The sequence below is a fragment of the Monosiga brevicollis genome, genomic scaffold (genome assembly GCF_000002865.3).
Source record: "Monosiga brevicollis MX1 MONBRscaffold_35 genomic scaffold, whole genome shotgun sequence".
NCBI lineage: Eukaryota > Choanoflagellata > Craspedida > Salpingoecidae > Monosiga > Monosiga brevicollis.
Genome location: NW_001865072.1, coordinates 125,804 through 148,938, shown reverse-complemented (window position 1 = coordinate 148,938; position 23,135 = coordinate 125,804). Strand labels below are relative to the sequence as shown.

Below are 23,135 nucleotides of genomic sequence, written 5' to 3'. Positions count from 1 at the left end.
CCCCCCCCCCCNCCCCCCCCTTGTTTTTTTTTTTTAACCCGCAGCACTCTCACGTTGTCACACACTCGCTGTGCCATGCGTTCTTATTCTCTGTTAGCCAACAATCCCAGTGGTTTTCCACATTCCCCTATTTTGCATCGCCGCGCATTGCCTCTGGGGGCAGCCATGAGTACCATCACTATCCTCCTACACCCTTCCCTGCTCCCCATCCGCTCAATCTGACTGGTGGCACGGACTTGGAGGCCCAGACTACAACACAGCAAGGTCGCTTTACATTGCGCGTGGCTAGTGAAAAAGACCGCAGTGATCAACGCGAACGCAACTATTTCCGAGGCGAGTTCCTCGTTTACGACGAATATTGCCAACCCGGCGAGGAGACGAATCACACACGCGAGGCCCGTCGCATCAACTCTGTCAACGCCGAGCGCGAACTAGGCCTCCCCATGCAGCACTTTTTGGAAGAGTTTCGGTCCGTTGGTGCCTTCTTGCAGCAGCAGAATCTCGCACTCAAGGCCGTGCTCGAGGAACAAGCCATGCAGTGGTCCCAGATCTTTGAGACCACCAAGCAGATCAAGCACGCTCTAGGGTTGGATCAGCCTCCAGGCAGCCAGCGCCATGGTGCAACGCCCGCCTCGCTAGCGCAGCAACTACTCGTCTCCATTCAGCGCACAGAGCTCGAAAATTCCAACATGCACAATCGCTCGTATCAACTCGAGGAGTGTTGTGCCCGCCTGACCGAACAACTCAAAGAGCTTGGACACCAGCCAGCGGCGGCTGCCCCGCCCCCACTGATCCCATTTTCACAGGAAAAGGAGGAAGAACCTGAGCCTCAGACGCCTGCGCCTGCCGACCCGGACCCCGATGCATCAGAGGCAGATGACGAATTGGAGCCGCTCGAGCATGTGCAGCAGTCGGGTCACCTCAACTTTCCCCAGGCAGGAGGTTATATGGAGGACATGGATGCGCAACAGTACTATGCCCAGCAGTTGCGCATGACACCGCCTCCAGCCCTCGACCCGCGCTTGCTCGCGCATCGTGGTTCCGCCTCCTTTGGCCCGCTCTACGACCCGAACATGTCACTGGCTGCAGCCTACCACCCGACCAGCCTGATGTACAATTCTGGTCTGCTCAGTGGAGCATACGATCCCCTGCAGACGCTCAAGACGCAAGCCTTGCTGCAGCAGCAACGACAGCAGCAGCAGCAGCAGCAACAACAACGCCTGCAACTGCTCCTGCTTCAACAACAGCAACAACAACAGCAACAACAGCAACAGGCTGCCGCACGAATGCAGCTGGAGCAGCGCCGCCTGCAACGGCTGTCACGACGTGAGGGGAGCCAGTCTGGCCTTCAGCTTGGGGGCAATCCCAGTGTTGCATTGCCAACACTTGATGCCAATGCGCAGGCCCAGAACGCAGGCCCCACTCCCTTACCCCGCGGGTCAACAGGTAACCTGCAACCAGGTCTTGGCTCTGCAGTCGTGCCTGCAAACAACATGGGAGCCATGCACTCCGGTGGTCCATCGACAGTACCGCCTGGAGCACCTGGCCCAACTGGCCCGACTGCAACGCCGGGGACGGCCCCAGGCTCGGTGACTTCGCTACATCAGTCGCAGCTGCTAACGCAAGCCCAGCTTGCGCAACATCAAGCACAGCTGCAGCAACAACACATGCAAGCCCAGGTGCAGGCACAGATGCAACAACAAGCGCAGCAACAACAACACGCTCAGCAGCAAGCGCAACAGCAAGCGCAACAGCAAGCTCAACAGCAAGCGCAGCCACAGCAGCCGCAGCAACAGCAGCAGCAGCAACATCAACAGCATCAGCCACAACATCAGCAGCAGCAACAACAACAGCAACAGCAACACCACCACCAACAACAACAGCAACAACAGCAACAACAACAGCAACAGCAACATCAACAGCAGCAGCCCCAGCAGCAGCAACAACAGCAACACCACCACCAAGCGCCCCAGCCCCAGCAGCTTCAGCGTTCTTCCCAAGTGCAATCTGTCGGGATGCAGGGCCAGACTGGTCAGGGACAACAAGTTCCACAGCAAGCTCAGAGCTCCACTGCCCAACAGGCGTCTGTGCAGCAGCAGGCGTACCAGCAACAACTACAGGCTCAGGTTCAGGCTCAGGCTCAGGCACAAGCACAAGCACAAGCACAGGCCCAAGAGCAAGCGCGCTTTCAGCTGCAGGCCCAAGCTCAATTACAGCAGCAGCAGGCAGCCGCCGCTGCAGCCGCCGCTGCAGGCCTACCGCAGCAGTTCGATGCCAGTCTGGGTTATGCAACAGCGATGGTGGGTGTGCCAGGCATTGCGTCGGGCATTGCTCCCGACCACGGCCGCGCACGCACCCCGAGTGCGATTGGCCTTGATCTTGTCGACGACATGTCCACATCCTCGGTCTTAGATGATGCCTTGCTGAACTCAACCAACCTATCACAATTGCCGAGTGCCTTTGCCACGCCATCTCTCATGACGCCGGCCATTGACCCTTTGTCCTACGTCCAGCCCAACCAGCTCTCGCTCAACGCACTTTCGCTCAATGCCGCGGGTCTCTCAGGCCTGCCTCAGGTTGGCCTTCCAACCAACAACACGTTTGTCCCCTCGGCATATTCCATGAATGTCATGTCGATTCCCGAGGCGCGCGAAAGCGAGATATAAGACAAGGCCACGAGTTGGCGCAGCAGTCGTTCTTTTCGAGCTGATGATATTAGCAGCAGAGCTTCAGTGTTGATTGAGTTCATGCATATCTTAAGCCATGGTTCCACTTGGTTCTTGAACGGGTCCGACTGTGCTTGTTTGATTCTTCACGTGATTTTCCTTCGTTATGTTTTCTCCCCCAATTTTTTCTTGGTCTTCACATCTGTCTGAGGCAGAATTGAAAAGTATCATCACGTGGCAATAAAGGTGGCGTGCGGTCACGTGGCTACAATTCGAGAAGTCAAGACAAATGCGGTGGCTCGCTGAGCCGTCGGAATTTCTAGTTGGCTGGCTCAGATCATAAACCTGATGGCTTTGATCAATGGCTCATATAAAAACCCGTCACGGGCTTGATTATGCTGTCAGAGCGGGGCCAACGAGCAGTCGTTGTCGGCTCTGTTGAATAAGACTCCAGATGAGCGGAGCCAGGAGTAGGGAGAGCCCTGTCACACTAAGCAACAAGAAATAGATGGGCTGTAGCCGTGGCAAAGCGTGAGCGTCAGGGCAAGTGTTTCGACTCTTCTCAAACACAAGATGCGAGGCGAGTCCAGGGCAAGCTCACTTGTGACAAGATGCCTAATCGTCGGCCGCGACTGGCCAACACAAACGCAAATTCGCTAATCTACAGCAGTCATCATGTTTGTCCCCATCAATATCAACCGACCACACGGCAAGACGGCATTCAGCCAGCAAGGCAAAATGGCACGACGCTGCTAACCTGTGCCAATCCCACTGACATGACATGAACCTCGGAAAGATTGGTCTTGCCGACCCCGTACTTCAATACCTAGATACCACCAGCGATTCAAGATGTTGGAAGGCACGTGTTTGCTGAAAAATATCGGCGTGGAATGCAGACTTTGATTTTAACTGGTACCGCCAGGCGTACCACAATGCCGGCTGTATACTTGATGACAGTGATGCCGGTGGTCAATGCAAGTAGTAAAGTAGCATTGGTAGCCAAAAAAGTCGGATAGATGTGCATACCTAGATTTGGAAGAGGTCAAGACCCACAGAACCACCATGAAAAATGGGCACGCCGGCTTGCGGGCCGCAGCTCAAGAGCGATGCAGCCCTAGGGTGTAGATGGGCGGCTAGCTGATTCTGAGCACAAAGTTGGATGTACCACGTACCAACAGAGGCAAAGAAGATGGCCAAGAAAAGATCTTTTACAGGATCAACCAAGGTCATGAGTCGATGCGTTATACCATGATTCCCAGCGTGAAAGCCCGTGTTAAGCCGAGCAGATGTGGCATCAGCCATGGAGAACATGAGCCCGGCCAAGAAGCATCCCAGCTCCATGGATACCTTTGAAATAGAGGCAGATACAGAAAAACGGGCACGTGTGGGTTTCAGTCAACTTGAGAAAAAAAGCAAGGAAAAGGAAAAAAAAAAAAAAAAAAAAAAAAAAAGAAGCTGCACTGACCTCCATGTGTTCAGTCAGTTTGAGCATTCCAAAGCAGATACTCAAAATTGCCAACAACTGGGTGGTCTCATCATATCGGCTCATTTGTGACACGAGCTTCTCAACAACAAACTAAAGCATATGGCGCGAGTGAAGCCATTTTGGCTTGAATGCTGGCAGTGCTGAGATGTGTGCAGAGTGCAAGCACAGAACGCAAAGATCGCACCTTGGTGAAAAGAGCTGTAATGAGACCCAGCAACACAAAACTTCCAATCAGCCACAAAATGAGCAAAATAACGTCACCGGTTGCAACCTAAAAGTGGCCACCAAGTGTTAGAAGCATCTGCAATTGATTCTCGCGTCACAACTTGTGCCGGCGCAGACGTACATTATCAAGTGAGGCCAGAAGTGGAGAGGCCGCAACGATGACGCCCAGATAAACATCCTGCATGAGTAGCATGCCCAGCATGTGTCGTCCATGCGTCGACTCGTGCTCCGAGTGTGTCAAGTTGTTGGCCGCCACGGTGGTGGATGACAAGGCAACAACCATGGCAACAAAAAGCCTATGAGGTAGTCGAGGGCGCGCGCGCGAGACCCGAGAGGTTTGAGTTGGCAAGCTTTGAAAAAGGGCCCTTATAGGAGAGCTGCGGCAGCAAAAAGGCATCTACACAAACGTTTCTGAAAGAGGCCGTGCAAGCGAAAGACCAAAGCACGTGATGCCCAAAAGGGAGACGATGGTGTAGATGGTGCCGCCAACAACTGCAACTCGAAACATATCCCGCAGCTTGCTAATGGAAAACTGAGGCAGAGCATCGCAGACACAAGTGAGGCTGCGCGACACACCATCCAGCAGGCGAGGGTGAGAGTCACAAGGACGCGACAACACCACACCTCCATGCCCAGCGTGAAGAGAACAAAGAAAACGCCAAGGTCTCCAATCGTTGTAATTTGCACAATAGTCTATTGGTGGCCCACCGGCAGCCGCGCAACAACGTTTGGTGAAGCGGATCACGTAAGCCTCCCACAGCAGGGGCAGAGACTAGTTTGCAGTGGACTCACCGTCACAACATTCAGGCCTGAGGGTCCCAATAGAGTGCCCGCAACGACATAACCCACGAAAGACGGCATGCTGCAAGTCATACCGGGTGAAGCGGGGCGTTACGACGTGTGGGCTTCAAGAGCAAAGGGTGAACGGGGGCGGGACATTAGAAAAAAAAAGCAAAAAAAAATAAAAAATGCAGCCGCACTTGAAAGAGGTGCAAATGGCACCGGCCAGGAAGCAGGCAATGACGAGGCGAAGAAGATCGTTGAGCAGGCCCACGTCTTCCAGCAGCTCCGTGGTGTCTGATGGCCGCGTGAGCGCAAACCTGTATAACAAGCACCGTGAAGGGAAAGTCGATGCCAGAGTGAAAATCGTGTTCAATACGGCTTCAGTGCAGCATACTGGTTGTTGTCTGCATCCACAAGCCAGGTCATCTCCTGCTGCTCTTGTTTGCGTTGCCGACCACGCGCCGAGTCGGGGGAAGCGGGCTGATCGTCGTGCCTACAACAGAACAGCATGCATTTAAACTTGGGTGCAGGCCCAGTTCGACAAGTCGAGGTGCAGGCTTGCTCCATACCTCGCCAACTCCTTGGATTGGCGTTGAATCTTGATGACGGTGATGAGGGAGGCATCCTTCACATTTTGAGCCTTGCGGAAGGCGTGGTCGTCCAAAAAACGCTGCAGCGTCTTGGCTATCGGGTCGGTGTTACCCACCAGTCACATGGAAATGAGCGATCCGTATACTGATGGAATAGGAGAATACCTCTCCCCAAATTGGGAGCAGGGTGCATTTAATGCAGACACGGGGGCCAACTAACCCGTGTCTTCAACTTCATTAAGCATGAGTGAGACTTTGTCCAGCTGTACGCGGTCATGGTTTCGAGCTTCCTCTAGCGCCTCCATTTGTTCTTGATTCTCTTCAAGCCGCTCAAGTGCTGCATGTTCGCGCATCTGCCGGTGGGCCGCGGAGAGAGGGGACGGGGGCAACAAGTTGATGCTGCAGCGTGCCGCGCACCACACAACACAGAGAACGATCAAGTCCAGCGCGCATGGGCTTACGGCTTGGATTTGCAGCTGAGCGATGCGCTTTCGCTGTTCCTCCGACAAGCTTCGTTGCCATGCAATTATAGCCTAGATGCCGCGAGTCACAATGTAGGACAGCTTGGCTGTGAGCAAGGTAGATGCTGAAGCGTTGCCAACACGGCAGTGACAGCCAAACCTGAAAGGAGGAAAAGTCGCTGTCCAAAACTGATTGCAGCTCGTTTGTGGTCTTGACGTACGAGTTGTACGTGGTGTTGATGTGACGCATCGTCTACTCAAGTCAGGCCCATTGACAACAGTCATCAACAACAGTAATCAGCAGCCTGACACCGCAAAGAGAAAGCCGCCTCAAAACATTATGTGGGCTCAATGGCAACGCACCATGTTAAGAGCTTCAATGCGCACTTGCTTCTCGGCAACAGTCAAGTCGGTCATGTTGCGAATCACTGCCACGTGGTCCATGATTGTGGCCAACACCTGTGATGTCAGGACACGGGGCACGGGGGACGTAGTTGGGGCCACATCAGGCTGAAATCGTATGCCAGGGCGCGCAAAAGAGAAAAGGGGGGAGCGGAGAGAGAGGAAAAGGGAGAGAGAGAGGAAAAGGGAGAGGCAGTGGGGAGGAGCTCAAAGGTAAGTTGGGCTTGAACAAGGAGACTTGATGGGCTCAAAAAGCAGAAATACCTCGGAGCGCTTGGTGGCAAAGGCTTCGATGAGACGCTTGGAACGGAAATTGACGCGGCGATCAGCAAAAGCAGCAGCCTCTTCGTCAGGCTGCTCATCTTTGAGGGCATCTGCGAGGAGAGGCTTTTCGTCCTTTTCGGAGGGGTCAATTTCGACGGCATCTTGAGCGTTGGCTTCGTTGGCAGTGCCGCCAGCCGCCCGCCCAGGAGCTACCACTTCCGGGATGGGCACAGCAGCCGCCTCGGACTCCTTGTTTCCAGCCGGCCCATTTGAATGATCGGCATTGCTGACAAAGGCATCCACGAGTTTTTGGGCTGGGGGTGCGAGCCAAGCGAGAACCATTCATGGCCCAGGGGCAATGTTGAGTAACTGGTGAGTGGGGGCGGGGGTTGATGTATCAACAGGACAAAGGGACGCAGGTCTCATCCGCGGCCAACCTTGCTTTTCCGCGGCTAGGTCCGCTTGGTATTGCGGCAAGGGCTGGTCTTGTGCCTGCTGCGGGGTGAAAGTGAGTTGCGAGAGCCCCTTGTCATGCCGAGCGAGGGCGATATTGATACGATGATCACGCCAGTGCATTGGCACTTGAGGCGTACCAAGGGAAGCTGCTGCTGCGCTTCGTCAACCGGCTCAGCGGCGGCGCTTACGCGAGCCACCAGCACGACCAGCAGTGCCAGAAGCCCCAGCCGCATTCTGCGGGATGTCGATCGCGCAGCCGCACAGTCCAGCCAAAACAACCCCCTCCCTCCTCATCCACCAACCCAACGCACGCACGCCTCAAATCACAGCCCCCCCTCCCAGTACGACGCGCCGGCCTCAATCACTCATCAGGCTCCAGCGCCAATTGCCAGACCCGCGTACGTGTGTGTATGTGTGTGTATGTGTGTGTGTGAGGGAGAGACAGTGTGTAAAAAATTTCAAAAGGAATGTGTGTGTGTGTTGTGTGAATTNNTTAGTTAGAGAGAGGGAGAGAGAGAGAGAGAGAGAGAGAGAGAGAAGAGAGAGAGAGAGAGAGAGGCGGGCACGACAAAAGAGGCAGGTTAGGAGAGTGACGAGCCCGGGCGGTTAATGACCGCGCGCAACAAAATAAAGAGCGGGAATAAAGTTAGGGATCATCGGGTAAAAGGGGCATGGCTAATCAAGTTTTTTTTTTCTGTCAAGGCTTTAGAATCCGATTTTCGTTTGTGGTATGGGCAAGGTCTGGCGGTACTGTCACGAGACTAGCAGCAAGGCTTACATGCCCAGCATGGACGACATGTAGCCGCCTGCATAGGCCATTGGCTTGACATCTGGGTGCCACTGCAAGTTTGACAACCAGAGGCAGGGCGGGAGGGGTTGATGTCTTTGTGAGGTGGTTGCACAAAAAACTACCAAAATCTCCGTGGGAGATGACACAACCAGCAGGACAATGGGACCTCACCACAGCATCGAATTGCGTGAACTTGGGCTCGAGGTCCTTGGTCAGTGTGATAAAGGCTCCCTTGTTACCCACTGTTGATGAATGAAACGCCCAGAAGGCCAAGTGAGCACAGTTTTGGAACGTGACAACTTGAGATTTTTCCAGCACCGCATCAAGGGACGATCAACATACTTTGGTCACAATAATTCGGTGCAGAAAAGATGGTAATACACTTGCCATCGTGAGCAACCTGGATCGATGGTGTGCCAGGCACAAACCAATCGCTCGTGAGACCAGGTCAAGAAAACAAACAAACAAAAAAAAAACTTCAACTCGTTTCAATCAGACCAAACCCCCTCAGGCCACACGTCGTGAGCCCTCACCTCGTAGCCTTCCTCCTTCATTTCGTGGCTGCGAATGAGCAGCTTCAGATTGTTGTGCTCAAGGAACTGCTTGGTGATATCGGGGCCAAACTGCAGGCCCGTGCCACGCATCGAAGGCCAGCGGCCAGGGCGAGGTCCAGGGTCCGCCCACAACAGCTCGCACCTGATGCACATGTATCAAGTCAAAAGGCACCCTCCAATGAGAAACGCGCGAGGCGGTCGAACAACTAGACGAGCTACAGCACTGTTGCCGCTCAGCACTCATGGGCACGCACATGAGGCCTTCCTCGGGGGGCTGGCAAAATCGGTCAATCTTGCGCAATTCATCGAGCGTTACTCCGTCGCGGCTGAAGAGACCGCCGTGGACGACCTAAGGCCAGAGACACGCGCCACACAATGAGTGGCCATGCTCGGGCCACAGCGTGCGCATACAAATAGCACACTTTGTCAAGCCAATGGGGCCCAGCAGGCGGCTCGCACCAGAATCTTGTCCTCGATGACGTGGCCCAGGGGGAGCGAGTTGTACACTTCGGTGAATAGATCCATGACCTGTGAGGTATATTTGGCCTTGACCTCACCGGTGAACCCATACATCTCGTTCATGCGCTCCGACTCATGGTTGCCCCGCGACATCTGATGGGATGCGTTGGGACGCGACGTCATGAGAGCGCGGGACTGATAATAAGAGGACAGCACAAAGAAGAAAGCGCAAGGACCATGCATGCTTCGAGCCACCGGTACGTACGAAGAAGCTGTTGGGGTAAAGAATGCGGTAGGCCAAAAACGTGAGGATGACCTCACAGCTGAAGGAACCACGGTCCACAAAGTCGCCGTTAAACACATAAGGGTTCTCTGGCGAGGGGCGACCGTTGAGCTCAAAGATGTTCAGCACGTCATAAAATTGGCCGTGCGTGTCGCCGCACACCGTCAGCTGCGGCATGCCGGGGGAGCACCGGTCGTCCATGTATGAGGTCAAAGGTTTGGGTGGAATCGCAAACAAACCCGAGGGTGGAAGGCAGATCAAACCTTGTTGCTCTCTGGGATGCGCACGTCCGTGAGGCTGGGCAGCTTGCGCAGCAAGTCGTAGGCCATCAGCAAAATCTGAGGTGCCAAACAAGAGGCAAGAGGTCAAAGAGCGTGAGACTTGCAGAGTACCTTGGCCATATAATTGTTGTATGTGTGTGTGTGTGTGTGTGTGTGGCTGTGCAGAACATGGTTGCATGTCCATTGGGAGCAGAGAGAGATGGACTAGAGGTTGTTGTCGTTGCTTTGCCACTGACCTGAATGGTGTATTTCTTGTGGATCGTTTCCTGCTTGCGGAACTGTTCCACCATCTCTTCAACAAACTGCAGCACGACGGCAGCCAAGGCGGTCAGAGGCAGCAAAAGAAGGGGCTGCGCGAACTTGCTTCGATCATGGGACCCACCTCCTTGGTAATGTTGCCCATCTCGAAAGAGGGGCCGGTGTAGGAGTCCGGAACGGCTACGAGACACGTCATGACACGTCAAACGAGTCTTGAGTCAAACATAAAGACGCCTCATTTCAAGCTTTTGCCAGAAGCATGGTATCGGTTGGGGTTATGAAGCAGGTACCAACTCAAGTTCTCGAGGTTCTGGCGCAGCTTTTCGACGGCAGAGATGGTGTTGTGTTCGACAGCAATGGCCTTGGCAAAGGCCAGCTGATGAATCATCTTTTCAACACCCTTGAGCTTTTGCTGGGCGTCCTTGTCACTTGGCTTCACCTACAACGTCAGCAAGATGGTACAAAGGGGATGAGACTCAAGCGACCTCCAAAGTCGACAAGGTTTCGGGAGCGAAAGCCGAGAAATGAACCTTGAGGACGGCCTCGAAATCTCGGCGCGAGGCCTTGAGGTGGCCCAGATTCATGTTGGCGGTGGCGCGACGATAGTAAGCCTTAATGAAGCGATCATCCAGCTTCAAGGCCTCGTTGGCATCGTTCACGGCAGCACCCCAAGCTACGAGGTAGTGGACAACCAGGAATGGAAACACGAGTGAGAAGCAAGGGGCGGTCAGGGCTCAAAAAGAAGTGGCCTTGTGCCAAAGCAAGAGCATACCTTCGGTTTTGAGGTACGCAAAAGCACGATTGCAGTAGTAGGCCGGCTAGCGGGAATGGATTTGAGGGTGTGGATGAGAGCGTCCAAATCTGGCCCAATGCCAAGGGTCACAACGGGCAGGGGCAGACCTGAGGATCCAGATCAATGGCCTCGGTGTATGCATCAATGGCGGCATGAAAGCTCTTATTCTTAAACGCCTTGTTGCCACTACATGTATATGGGACGGGCCACAAAATCGATGAGCCCCGTACGCGAGTGGCACCCAAGCAAGCGCAGACAGGGAAGATGCGTGCGTACCGTTCCTTGGCTTCCACAGCCCGCTCAGCAGCCATCTTGCCACTTGAAATGTAAAATCGACACCAGCCCACCCCAATTACAGCAGCAGCTCCACCGCCGCCCCCGCCGCCAACCGCTCACAAACAGCGATCGAATCAACTCTCAACTCTTCCCCGTCCACTCCGTCAGCCGTCCGTCTCCCCACGAGTTTGCAGGTCGTCAACCACAAAAAAAAAAAAAAGACAAAAAAGATGAAATTCTTTCTCTGTGTGTGTGTGTGTGTGTGTCTCTCTCTCTCACCCGCATGCTCGTTTTGTCTGACAACAACTTTTCGAGAGAAAATTAGAAGAGAAAAACAAAGAGACAAAGGAATAGCACAACTACCACATGTAACAAGAAAGATTTCGAGAGAGAAATTTTCCTTGTTTCTCCTTCTGTAGAACCTCTGAGAATCGTGTGCGGGTTGTGGTGAATCTCTTGCTTGATGCATCTTGTGAGATGAATCTCTTATATACCTTTTGTTTTCAGCTTCTCTGGTGCTACATTCCTAGCACATCTCTGCCTCTCACTCAAGCCTTGGAGCTTTCCTCTATCCATCGTGCCCGTGGTTTCCTCTGTCTCTGCCCTCGCGCCTCGCTGTGCCTCTGCGTCTCTCTCACTCATTTCGTCTTCACGGCGCTCAACTCATCTGGCGGTGAGTGTGTGTGTGCGCGCTCGGTTCCGCTCCTTGGCTCTCCTCCGCTCTCGCCGCTGCTGGCTCTTGCTGGGGCGCATGGCGAGCTGGTCCAGTGGATAAAGGGGGTCGAGGTTCAAGTGCAGCACAGGGCTAGCGAGGATAGGTGACACTACTGTGGGTGTCAGGCAGTGGTTTGTTTGGCAAGGGTGCGCGGGACCTGCACCGGCGACGAGGTGCCTCGGAGGACAATGGACCCCTCTGCAAACACGTTGCGGCTACGTTCCACTCATCCCCATCTTGTATGATACTTGGCTAGCTTGTTTTATTCACCATGGCTGGGGCACCTGGCGCCATGGTGGATCTCCACGCCATATTTAACGACATCACAAAGTCTCAGCACCGGTATGCGCGCTCCCACCTCGCCACACATGGTCTCTGCACAGCGCCGTGCGCGGACGATCATCATGGTACCCGTTGCCCCTTGTGGTACAGGATCGAGGCAGCCTGCCGCGGTATTCAGCAGGCCGAGGCGCAATTTTCAGACAATCTGCTCCACGAGCTCTTCCAAACCCTCGCCAAGGTACACTGAGCTGGATCATTCCCCAATAGCTGTGCCCATAGGCCTCGGATGTTAACCCGTTTGATCACGCTCGGTCATAACGCCACCCTTGGCTCCCTCCTCTCCCATCACAGGGTGACGAGGCACGAAATATTGCTTGCTGTTATCTTCTCGACTATGTCTTTGCCAATGCCGACGGGCCATTTTGTCAAGCCCTCCGCCAGTGCGTCCGCCCTTGCTGCTAGCTGCTTTTTTTTTTCTCCTCATTCTTTCCAAAGCTCTCATGCCTGATGCATCAATGACATGCTTGCTCTTCTTTGGCTCCTGTCTACCGAAGGAACATGCCCATTCTCTATGGCCTGGCTCTTCCGGACAAACCGGCCTTCAAGTCGCACAACAAGCTGAAAAAGCTCTATGACCGCTGGGTCAAGAAGGTATGACTCGGGACAGTCTTCACTCATTGTCCTCTGGCCCACAAGCTCACCAAGCACGGCACCTTGGTGTCTGCAGAACTGGATTCCAGAGGCTGAGGCTGCGCTGACTGATATGGCACCGGCTGTGGCTTACCGCCGAACGCAAAAGCTGCTGCACAGCACGCCCACGTCCATCGCCCACGCCAGGGTTGTTGCAAACGAGGTGCCCGGTCAGACACAACCTTCATCTCAGCAACCACACCAAAATCTCTCTTCTGGCAGTCACATCCCCGGAACATCCAACCACTCTTCAATTGCGCAACCTGTATCGCAACCGCAACACCATTCAGTCCCCCAATCCCAACCCCAGCAACCCCAGCAATCTCGGCAACCCCAGCAACAAGCGCAGCCACAACAAACGCACTGCATTGCCAAATTTCCTCTGGCGGCCGCTCACCCTGGTCAGATCGATATCGCCGTAAGTGAAGTCGCTCGATGTGCGTCTATGTGTGTGCATGTCTTCCACGGTCCCATTTCGTGGCAGGCTGCTTGGCTCAATACCCCCGTGGGATGCACCTGTTCCCGTTCAGGCTGGCGACTGGCTCACACTCGAGCGCACGGTGAGCGATGACTGGTACGAAGGCACCAACTTGCGCACAGGGGCTCGTGGCATCTACCCAGTTGCCTATGTGGAGCAAACACAGCTAGCTCCACCACCGCAAGCCCCACCAGCCCATCACCCCCCTGCTGGGTTTGGCGCACCCTTCCCTCCGCCAGGTGTCTGGGCGGCCGGGGCTCCGGGCCATGCTGGACCTCCTGCCAATGCCAACTTCCCACCACCTCACAACGCCGGCACAAATTACCCGCCTCCGACCAACGCCGGCTTTCAACCTTCCTTTTATCCGCCTCACAATCAGTTTGCAGCGCCCCCATCTCAGTTTGCTCAACCCCCTTTCCCGGCACACCAACACCAAGCCCAGCAGCCTTTCCCTCCTCCTCAAGGCATGCATCCGCAGTCTTTACCTGTACACGTCCCTCAAAACCAGCCCGAGGCCCAGGTTCAGGTCCAGGCTCAGCCCCAAGGACCCGCGTTGGTCCCGCAACCAGGACCCCAGCCCTCAAACCAGCTCCAGACACAAAGCCAAGTCCCTCGACACAGCACCACACACGCTCTTCCCAGCAAGCGCGCCGCCAGCTCAGATCGTGGTGGAAGCCGTCCTGCCAAACAACCCGCCCGGGATGACGAGATGGCACCCAATGATCCCAACGCCAGTATGAGTGCCAAGCTGACCTATCAGCGCCGCCTTGCCGACCGCCCCGAGGAATTGCCGTACGTTCAAAATTGTTTGTGTCGTTGCATCGGATAGACTGATCTTTATCACTGGCACCAATTTCGTCGTACTCATCAGGTTCTGCTCTTATCTCGTTTGTTCCCGTATACCAGGTATCAAATTGGCTTACCAAGTCCTCTTGTTGAAGTTCCTACCAAAATCAGTGCACCTCCCACGGTAAGGGGCTCGGCTCACATCTTCTCGTTCCCGTCTCCCCACCTTGAGGCACGACAAACGCAATAGGCAAAGCGAGAGAAAAATAAAAATGAAGGAAAGACAATAGCGAGGCCGCCCTGCTGTGAAGCCCGTGCCAAGTCATTCTTTGATGGCTTCAACTGATTGCTTGTGACAGGTTTTTATTTGGGATCTTGATGAAACACTTGTTGTCTTCAACGAGCTGACGAATGGACGATTTGCCCGAGCTTATTCCCTGGTCTGTATCAATGTGATGCATTTTGCCGATAATGGCACCTTCATCCTGGTAGCGTCCTCTCACTGTCGATTCTTCAGGATGTCAACACGGGCAAGTACACTGGTCGGGCTCTGGAAAAGCTTGTCTTTCGGGTGCTAGACAACAAGCTCTTTTTCAAAAAACTAGAGGTGCGTTTCTAGGCCATGTGTTGAACTGCCTGGTCAATACCAGCGCACGAAGCGAACAGATGAACGCAGGCTCTCGCAGACGCTTATCCATGCGCAAACCGGCATGCCAACAGTTGGAACGGTTTGGAACCATCGACGAGCTGGCACGCTTTGATGACGGTCGGGATGTGTCAGAAAATGAGTGAGTGCATGTTGGAGAGTCGCCTGCTTCTGCAAGTATCTAGCCTCATAATGGGCTGGCTCGACAGGGCTCGTACGGGTGCTGATCTTCGCGTCGCACGATGCTTGCGAGAGTGCAAGGCCATCTACACCAAGGTATGTTCTGGCGGGACTGGTCTTGGCCAGCACGGACTAGCAAGACTGTGTTTGGTTCCCTTAATCTTGAAACTTGGTGATGGGATATTTAGTTTCAAGAGCTTCGTGCACAGCCTACCCATCGTGCCATTGCCGATCTGAAGAAAACAATTCCGCAAGGCCTTGACCTTCGACAGGGTCCGTCCTCTTGCTAAACTTGGCGTGATATTAGGGGCCAGTTGCGCCCTCACTTTACTTGCATTCCAATGTGTCAGGCGAAAAGCTCTATGCTCTTGAAGAGCCAGAGGGTGGTTGGGTGTAAGTGTCGGTATTGTTTTAGTCGCGATGACTTGTGTGTGTGTGTGTGTGTGTGTGTGTGTGTGTGTGTGTGTGTGACTTGATGGTGAATGCACTGTGCATGGGATCTCCACATCTTTCTAGGCTGGCACGTCGCGAGGATGGCAGCGAACAAGGGTTGGCCCCGACCACTTACCTAGAAGCCATCAACGGGGTTGGTCCTTGAGCGCGCTCTCTCCATTTCTCGCCTTGTTTTACACAATATTTGTTGGGGGTTTTAATCGTTCTTTCGAAAAGGAAACGTCGTCGAGTCCAATGGCTCTTATTTGCTTTGCTATCATTGTCACAGATTCAGAAAGCCTTCCAAGAGCTCAAGGTTCTGGACGAAGACGATGAATACGAAGCTATCGACAACATTTTGGCTGATGTCAAGTATGTCTGTTTGCGAGTAGCCGTGAGGTTCGATTGCTGTCGGCAACCACACGGTTTTCTTATTGCCATCACCTCGCTTCGTTGCTTCCCAGAACGTACACGGAGGACTGGTGCGATGTTGCGCGACGTGCGCTAGAGGCATGTGTGCGCTCTCCAAAGAACAAGGTGAGTTGTTACTACCGACTGGGTGGAATTTTAGATCTTGGCCACGAGCTGATTGAGCACATGCTACCGTGTAACACACCCCAAGCTGGTTCTTGTGACCACATCGCATGTCCTGGCTGCCATGGCCAAGTTGATGGTCTTTGACCTTGCGCGATTTTTCCCTGCTGATTGCATCTACTCAGCCAGCGTCCACAGTAAGCAATACCTCGCCCGTTGGTCTCACTAACGCATCATCATCGGCGAGGCAACTCAACAACGCGCTTTGACTGCATCCCATGCCACAGACAATAAAGTTCCAACTTTCGAAGCGATCCAGCAGCGTTTTGGCCGCGACATGGAATACGTGGCCATCGGTGATGGGTGAGTTGTTGAAGCACGTGTTCGTGTTAATTCTTTTAAAAACAGGGAGGCACAGCTCATTTATCGCTTGCTTTTTTTCTTTGCAGACGCGAGGAGGAACACGCAGCTTTGAAGACACGCAGCAAATTTCATCCTGTGCGCACCAGGGAAGATCTCTACCGAGTTGTACGGCTTGCGGAGCGGCAGCAGCTGCATCAATGATGCCCGCTTCGACTCTGAATCTCGAGCTTCTCAGTGCCCAGAGGCAACCAATGCAATTGAGCTTTGAGTTTTGTTTGTCTTTCTGTTCTTTTCATCATCGGACGCTGATTCGCATGTCATTTCGTTTTCTGACCCGATTCTTCGCATGATGGTCTGAATTCTGAATGGCACGCCGTCGGAACAGCGGAAGGCACACAGCCACGCTTATGCTTCATAATCAATCCGAACGACATCGTTGCGGAAACCAAAGTCCATGAGGGGTGTGTTCAGGTCATGTTCAAGCAAGTTCTGCGAAGGGCGACCCGCCACGAGCCGTTTTGGAGTTTGTTCTGCTTCCTCTGTTGTTGCCAGAAACCGCATGAAGGTGTTGAGTGTATCCGTCAGGTAGAAGTTTCGCGTGACGCTGCAGATGATGCGAGTAGGTCGTGTGAGAAGAAGAGGCGAGGCACGGCACAGTCACTGCTGGCGGATCAAATTATAGCGTGCGCACCGTTTGTTGTTGGGAAATACGAAGCGAATGGTGCAAGTGCCTGGCTCTCCCTTGGCCGGCTCTGGATCAGTGAACGCTGGCTGCGTCGCCTGCGGTGCCGGCGTCGACGAGGGCAGGGCATCTTTCTCAATTGTGCGCACTTCGACCTCATCCTCGCTCGCTTCATTTTCGCCTTCGTTGTTTTCATCCTCGTCATCTTCAATGACGATGGCCTCGGTGCCATTGGCATCGGAAAGCGAAGCCTCCATTGCTAGACGCAGCTGTGACAAAAGCACCCCTCCAAGTCAGCACCAATCAAACGGAAACGCGTCCAGCGAGGGCGAATTGTTATCCACGCCCGTCAAGCTCTCAACCAACCTGTTCGTCTTCACTTAGGTCAATCACGTTGTGCTTGGCAGGCCGAGTTGCAGCAGCTGGCCGAGAGGTCGAAGCTGCCGGTTGGCGTGGGGTGCGCTGGCCACTGTCGAAAACTAAGGATCGCAACCGGCACAGGCATGGGCGTGAAAAGATTTGTTGGTGAGAATACGCAGGGCCTTCAACACAAGCAGGCGTGGGCCTTGCCTACATGCAGATGGGAAAGGGCACACAGACAGGGCGGCGGGCACACAAACCGTAGCTCACGAGCTTGTCCTTGGTGATGGGCGGTGAGAAAACTTTGAGAAGTTCCCCGGTGACACCACTGATGATGGCCACATAGGGAAAGTCATGAACCGGCTCATACATGCGCATGTAATTGCTGGCAACCTCCGAATCATAGTAGTGTTGCCAAAAGACGAAGCGTTCCTGTATAATGCTCCGAATCTGCCAGCGAGCCACCAGGAAGGCAAGAGGAATATCAACTCGGGCGGTCATGGAACTCGGACGCCATCAGGTTGACAGACCATATCATCCTTCCACAAGTCTCGATTGAGTGCTTGGCACGCAAACTGCTGTGGGTCCTGAATGTTGACGAGTACGTCCTTGCTTTCGGCCTCGGCTAAGCGTCGTGCCTTGGTTGGTAGAAGGGTTTCGGGCCAAAATGTTAGTCAGGTCGCTGGGTTGCACGAGTTGCAATGCAACAGGAAAAAGAGAGACAAGGTCAAGAAAGGGGGTGTGTGGATACCGAGAGAATGTCGCCATGAAAGAGAAGGTCCAGAGGAGGTTCAAAGAGTGCGGCCAAATGCGACGAGTCAGATCCGTTCATGGGGGCTCGAAAACCGTCAGCTCGGGCTGCGCCTGCGGGTGGCAGGTGGTATCAATGCAATGAAGCTGCGAGGCAAGGCGCCGTGTAGGTCGGGCAAGGCCGACACCCAAAGGGCCAAAACAAGCCCTCAAGTTGAGCTTCAGCGTGGTGGGAGAGCAGGAGGAGCTTACGAGACTGGGACATGCGAAAGGGGTCCGTGGCCACCGAAGCCAACATGCTTCGAGCTGGCCAGAAGTATGAGGCAATAAAGGAAGTGAGCGAGTTCCACCGAGCGAGCTGCCAGTCAAGATGACGCAGGCGCAAAGCCCAAGGCGCTACGTGAGTCCTGCTTCAACGTACGATTGGCTGACAGCATGCCGACGGCAGGGCCGAGCAGCGTGTCATGGCGTGCCTCGATGGGGGCGCGAACCTCATCTTCAAGCTTTGCTCTGTAGCGTAGTCAAGCCATGGATGTGTAAATATCACGTGATGGAGCCCAAAAAGGCATTGAGCAGACAGCAGGACGAGGGGAGCGGCGCGCACGTTTGCTGTGGGGGCTGGCCGCTGCTGTCCATGGAGAAGGCTAGTTCCACTGCGCGAGACATGTCATAATTGGCAGCCTAGAGCAAAGAGAACAAGCATCCCGCATGACGATTCAACGGGTTAGAAGAGACCGGGATAGACCGTGCAAGCAGCCCCGCGCCCAAGCGTCAAGCATTGGCTAGTAGCGTGCACGCATGTGGCGTCGGACCTCGAGGACATGCTTGGCCGTTTCTGGATCCAGATTGGTGATGGACATGAGCTCCGCCACACGACCGTCGGCCATGGTGTCGGCCAAATGCAGGCACGTTTCCCCGAGCCAGGACCACCTCCTCAAGCTGGTGCACGGTGAGCAGAGATGGTGGCAAGGCCCGTGGCCGTAGCGCTGTCACGAAAACCAAGCCTTTCCTGGTTGATATCGAGGCGCCGCCGTCACCGCCGCTGCCGCCGTCGACGTCGTTTTCTGGTTCACCCGGAGTCCTAATTTGGTGTTGGAAAAAGGTTGTCAACGAGTAAAAAGAGGAGTTGATGTAGCAAGATTATGACTTGATGCAGTTTTGTTATGAGTATTTGTTCTAATAGATGAAGCAAAATACGCAGTTGGAGGTTAAGTCGAAGACAAGTACTGTTGGTATGGGAGAGAGAAAAGCGCGAATGAACCGACGAAGGTGGCTCAATGAGACGGACGGGCCACTCTGGGCACGGGCGAGGAGCGAGGCGCACAAAACGGCAAGTGTTGCATTTGGCAAAGCTCAATTTGAGTTCTTTTGACCGGTGGAACCGAATTTAACCGCGCAGCGGTGTGTGTGGTCCACTCATCCTCCATCCCAGCCATGTGGGTGGGCAAACGCGTTTCGGGTGAGGATGCGGTTACGCTTTTTTGAAAAAGCGATCAATGCTCATGACCTTGGGCCTCTTCTTGGCTGCCTGAGACTGCTGCTTGGGCTTCTTTCGACGGGCAGATTTGTGCGGCGACCGAGCTGATGCCAGCGCGGGCGGCGCCTGTTCTGACCCTCTGTGCTCGTTTGCGATGCTCCCCTGTGCTTGATCATCCGCTTCTTGCTCATCTAAATGGTGGTTGACATGACGCGAGAGGGCTTCGAGGGTGGAAAAGCCCTGTGGGCACATGGGGCAGACAAAATTTGGGGCGCTCACGGTCAAGCCCAGGTTGTTGGCCGCAGCAGGTGTAGTCGCCGAGGCAGCAGCTAAGGTTGGTGGAGTGCTTAAGAGCGGTGGGCTCGAACGATGCTCACGAGCCACGGTGTGAACAAGTTCACGAGCAGACGGGGCAAAGGCCCGTTGAGCAAAGAGGGGCGGGGAGGTAAGCTCACGTGCTGGCTCGCAGCAAGCAGACTCTTGGTTGGGTGGCTTTGCATCCTCTTGAGTGTCTGCGGCACGCGCTGCATGCGAAGAAACGCTGGCCCTGCTGTCGGGCAGCTCCTGGCGGCCGTTAGAACCCGCCTCATCATCGTCTCGTTCATCCTCAGAGGGGTCATCGAGGACATTAACCTTGCTGACGCCATCGCTTTCGATCGCGCCATCGCCTTCACCTTCCTGAGCAGCTCCGCGGTCGTCCTGATTGGGTCCCATTGTGCTCGACGATCTCGTTGCCGCTCCAAAGAATGCCGAAAGCTGATGCTGCTTTCCGCTCTGCACGGCTTTGGCCGTAGCGCTGACATCAAAGGTGGCAGAGAGGGCAAATCGATTGACTGAAAAGTTGGCGGAGCCCACCTCACGCTGAAAGACTACCATCGCTCCACGGCTGCAGCAGGGGAAAGGGGCACCACGTCGTCAACCGTGAGTCAAAACAAAGCATTTGCAGGCAGCTCTGCAACTCGCTCATGACAAAACGCAAAAGAGACGAATACGTCGAGGCAGAGAAAGAAATGAAACGCAGTGCTCCCAATGGTTGGAAACAAAGGCGCCGCACGAGCACGCACCGGAGAGCCACGGCAAGAGCTTGTTCTTCCGGAGTTAGTGGCACGTCTTTGCGGGCGCCGGCGGCCACTCCAGACAATTCCCGGCCCTCGGTTATATCAGCCTGAACACGGCCTTCTTCGGGGTTGGCCTGGGCGTGGCGCACCATGTCACGGGTGATATGTGGCACCGGACCGCAAGAGCGCGAAGCGCCAAAGTAGGTGCGATCTGCACGTCGCTTGAATTGCAAGACATAGCTTGGTGCAGCACGAGTAGGGAGCAGATGTGGTGAGGTATGAAATGTTCAGCACCAAGCCCCCAGCTGGTGGGGCCGCCCAAGACGTGCAGGACTCGATGTGGGGTTTCAATGGGTAGTAAGGCAGGCAAGACCGACTTTTTGGGCCAGCGATTGTGACGCCGCGCATCATCCAAGATGCGCCGCGCCAATCCATGGCACAGGTTGTTGATCCAGTACTCAACCACAATCAGTTGAGTTGCCTGGCCTGTGATAGACTTGGCTTCTAGCAGGCTGCGCGGTGGGCCCTTGCTGCAAAGACACACATAAATGGGTCAAGCGATGGATCAAATGATCCAGTCGTGCACTAGGATGTAGTGTTAAGAAGCCTACCTCGCCACGGCACGGCTGTCGTGTCCTCTTAAAAGACCGTGAAGCCAGGCCGCGGTTTCACTGCTAAACTCTGTACGCAGCTCTGCCAGGCTCAGGCCGAGACAATCTGCTACCAGGAGCCGCTCACCGGCTTGCCGATATTGCTGATCCCCAGAACTAAAAAAGAAGTTGGCGCAGGTCACTGTGCGGCCCGTTCGGCACACCAGGAAGAGGAAAAAAAAAATAAAGATACCTGGTGCGACGAACAAGGCTGTCAAGTCGATGCCCCATCTTGCCACCCAACAGCGGTACTTTGCGCATGGGGGTCTGCGCCAGGGTGGCGCGACAGCTATTGTGTTTGCAATGAAATCGCAGTAGGGTGGTAAGTGGACAGGTGCGGTGCCAAGATCACGGCGGCTGGGGGGTGTGAGAGGCCGCGGGTGACCCCTCACCTAGCGCGGGGATACAGGGTTTGCTGACTCGGCTTGTTGAAGCCACTTCCCATTTTCGCAAAGAGCTTGTTGTGGGCAATGCCGGCACTGCAAACATAGCCCGTCTCCTCAAAGACGCGAAAACGGATCTAGAGGCGCCGAAAGGCAGTTGAGACAGGTCTATCCTTGCCCTGGACCCACCCTGCTTTGCCTTGCAGGCAAGCGCTGGAAGAAGACGTCCTTCATACCTCGGCGGCAATCATGGCACCGTGAAACAGTAGGGCATCCTCCTCGCTACGCAGAGGTTCGGAGAGAAATCAAGTTAAGACGTGATCAAGCATACACTGGTACTATATACGGCCCCCTCAAAGAGCAGCGCATGTCGGCGTATATCATGTGGCCCACGCGCGGATGCAAGGCATGCGAGCGAGCTGGAAGCACAGGCCAACACGTACGACTTGGGAAGCCAGCCAAAGCCAAGGTGATCATCTGGCCCATCATCCGGTGCATAGCCCATGACGTGCGTGCTGGCCATGGCCACACGTAACCAATCCTCCAATGTGAGATCAGCGCGCAGTTCCACCGCACCTGGCAAGGAAGGGGCCAATGGGAGAGAGCAGGCCGGAGCCCGCACGCAGGCAAAAGGTAAGGACTACTCGAGTGCCAGAAGCTTGCAGAGCATTTGTGGCGCGGGTACCTCGCTGGAGAAGGGTCAGGTCAGCGTAATGCCGACAAAGCTGGGTGGCGGGTGTTTGGGCTTCGCGTTGTTGGGCTTCTTGGGTGACATCAAAATAGGCTTCGTCAATGGAGGCGCGCTCAAATGTTCCGTACTGCTCCATGACTGCCATGATGTCTCGGGAGGCCTGACGATAAGGTTCGAGAGAAGCCTTTTGATTGATGACATCCACATGTACACAAGCCAGGTCCGGAAGGATTTTGCGAGCCTCTTCCACCGTCGAATGGCGGCCAATACCCGCAGCTTTGCACTTGTAATCGATGGCAATCAGCCCCGACCATTGTTGTACGGCAAGGGGGCGGTCCTTCAATTCCGGGTGACGCTGGCGCTCCACTTGCGTGTAAAAAGCATCCAGGCTACACAAAAAAAAGAGGAGCAAGGTGAATGGATGAGGCTGATGCACGGTAGAGGCGGGACCAAGCGCAGGCATGCGATCCACATACTCGGCATGGATGATCACCCGCGGCTTGGCCATGACGAGCGCCGAGCCCACACGAGCGCCCACAGCCCCTCCCTTCACCCTTGTCTTGCCATTCCCAAGCCCCCCGGAGCCTCAAATCAAAACCCTAACCCTGACCCACCCATGCATCCGCCTGCAGTATGCAGTCCCCGTCGACCCCGCTCCGCCTCGCCTCCCGCCCCAACGTTCAACAAGTGCGGACAGGATCGACCACATACACACACACACACACACACACACACACACACACACACACACACACACACACACACACACACACACACACACACACACACACACACACACACACACACACACACACACACACACACACACACACACACACACACACACACACACACACACACACACACACACACACACACACACACACACACACACACACATTTACCCTAACGTTCATATTTTTTTTGTTAAGAACAATTGTTATGGACGTA

At 54.7% G+C, this 23,135-nt stretch overlaps 6 protein-coding genes across 6 annotated transcripts in view; 2 read left to right on the top strand and 4 right to left on the bottom strand.

The window, feature by feature from the left end:
• MONBRDRAFT_29488 (uncharacterized protein) overlaps nt 1–2,666 on the top strand; it is a gene marked incomplete at both ends in the record, with an annotated part of 4,428 nt that extends 1,762 nt beyond the window's left edge. Inside the window, one exon of the mRNA XM_001749966.1 lies at nt 45–2,666. Coding sequence (XP_001750018.1) covers nt 45–2,666 — 2,622 coding nt within the window. The remainder of the gene's footprint in view (nt 1–44) is intronic.
• Nucleotides 2,667–2,919: 253 nt separating this feature from the next.
• Nucleotides 2,920–7,566, bottom strand: MONBRDRAFT_34373 (uncharacterized protein; the record flags this gene model as incomplete). The annotated part of the gene is made up of 20 exons (XM_001749916.1): nt 2,920–3,179; nt 3,268–3,327; nt 3,424–3,492; nt 3,595–3,692; nt 3,839–4,013; nt 4,132–4,242; nt 4,337–4,423; nt 4,499–4,673; nt 4,824–4,909; nt 5,002–5,070; nt 5,170–5,239; nt 5,358–5,477; nt 5,555–5,653; nt 5,730–5,844; nt 5,971–6,103; nt 6,372–6,464; nt 6,575–6,721; nt 6,878–7,191; nt 7,315–7,402; nt 7,471–7,566. The coding sequence occupies 20 exons, from the start codon at nt 7,564–7,566 to the stop codon at nt 3,060–3,062; spliced, it is 2,325 nt and encodes a 774-aa protein (XP_001749968.1). The 3' UTR covers nt 2,920–3,059.
• A 466-nt stretch (nt 7,567–8,032) lies between these two features.
• On the bottom strand, nt 8,033–9,289 carry MONBRDRAFT_38966 (uncharacterized protein; the record flags this gene model as incomplete). Its single annotated transcript, XM_001749915.1, has 6 exons — nt 8,033–8,173; nt 8,295–8,365; nt 8,466–8,523; nt 8,657–8,819; nt 8,932–9,026; nt 9,137–9,289. The coding sequence occupies 6 exons, from the start codon at nt 9,287–9,289 to the stop codon at nt 8,108–8,110; spliced, it is 606 nt and encodes a 201-aa protein (XP_001749967.1). The 3' UTR covers nt 8,033–8,107.
• A 2,724-nt stretch (nt 9,290–12,013) lies between these two features.
• Nucleotides 12,014–16,039, top strand: MONBRDRAFT_29484 (uncharacterized protein; the record flags this gene model as incomplete). Its single annotated transcript, XM_001749965.1, has 17 exons — nt 12,014–12,084; nt 12,175–12,262; nt 12,376–12,464; nt 12,579–12,675; nt 12,752–12,884; nt 12,937–13,115; nt 13,245–13,984; nt 14,099–14,162; nt 14,338–14,418; nt 14,496–14,585; nt 14,760–14,900; nt 14,993–15,077; nt 15,155–15,197; nt 15,321–15,390; nt 15,526–15,635; nt 15,701–15,773; nt 15,956–16,039. 17 exons carry the CDS (start codon nt 12,014–12,016, stop codon nt 16,037–16,039), a joined length of 2,238 nt encoding a protein of 745 aa, XP_001750017.1.
• Nucleotides 16,040–16,538: 499 nt separating this feature from the next.
• Nucleotides 16,539–18,812, bottom strand: MONBRDRAFT_29483 (uncharacterized protein; the record flags this gene model as incomplete). Its single annotated transcript, XM_001749914.1, has 10 exons — nt 16,539–16,737; nt 16,825–17,084; nt 17,182–17,294; nt 17,436–17,625; nt 17,706–17,813; nt 17,927–18,039; nt 18,178–18,231; nt 18,347–18,435; nt 18,530–18,606; nt 18,738–18,812. The coding sequence occupies 10 exons, from the start codon at nt 18,810–18,812 to the stop codon at nt 16,539–16,541; spliced, it is 1,278 nt and encodes a 425-aa protein (XP_001749966.1).
• Nucleotides 18,813–19,264: 452 nt separating this feature from the next.
• Nucleotides 19,265–22,732, bottom strand: MONBRDRAFT_38964 (uncharacterized protein). The gene is made up of 9 exons (XM_001749913.1): nt 22,661–22,732; nt 22,179–22,573; nt 21,937–22,069; nt 21,730–21,775; nt 21,503–21,630; nt 21,072–21,227; nt 20,838–20,990; nt 20,467–20,700; nt 19,265–20,288 (listed from the first exon to the last, which is right to left on the bottom strand). Exons 1-9 carry the CDS (start codon nt 22,690–22,692, stop codon nt 19,397–19,399), a joined length of 2,169 nt encoding a protein of 722 aa, XP_001749965.1. The 5' UTR covers nt 22,693–22,732; the 3' UTR covers nt 19,265–19,396.
• Nucleotides 22,733–23,135: the final 403 nt, after the last annotated feature.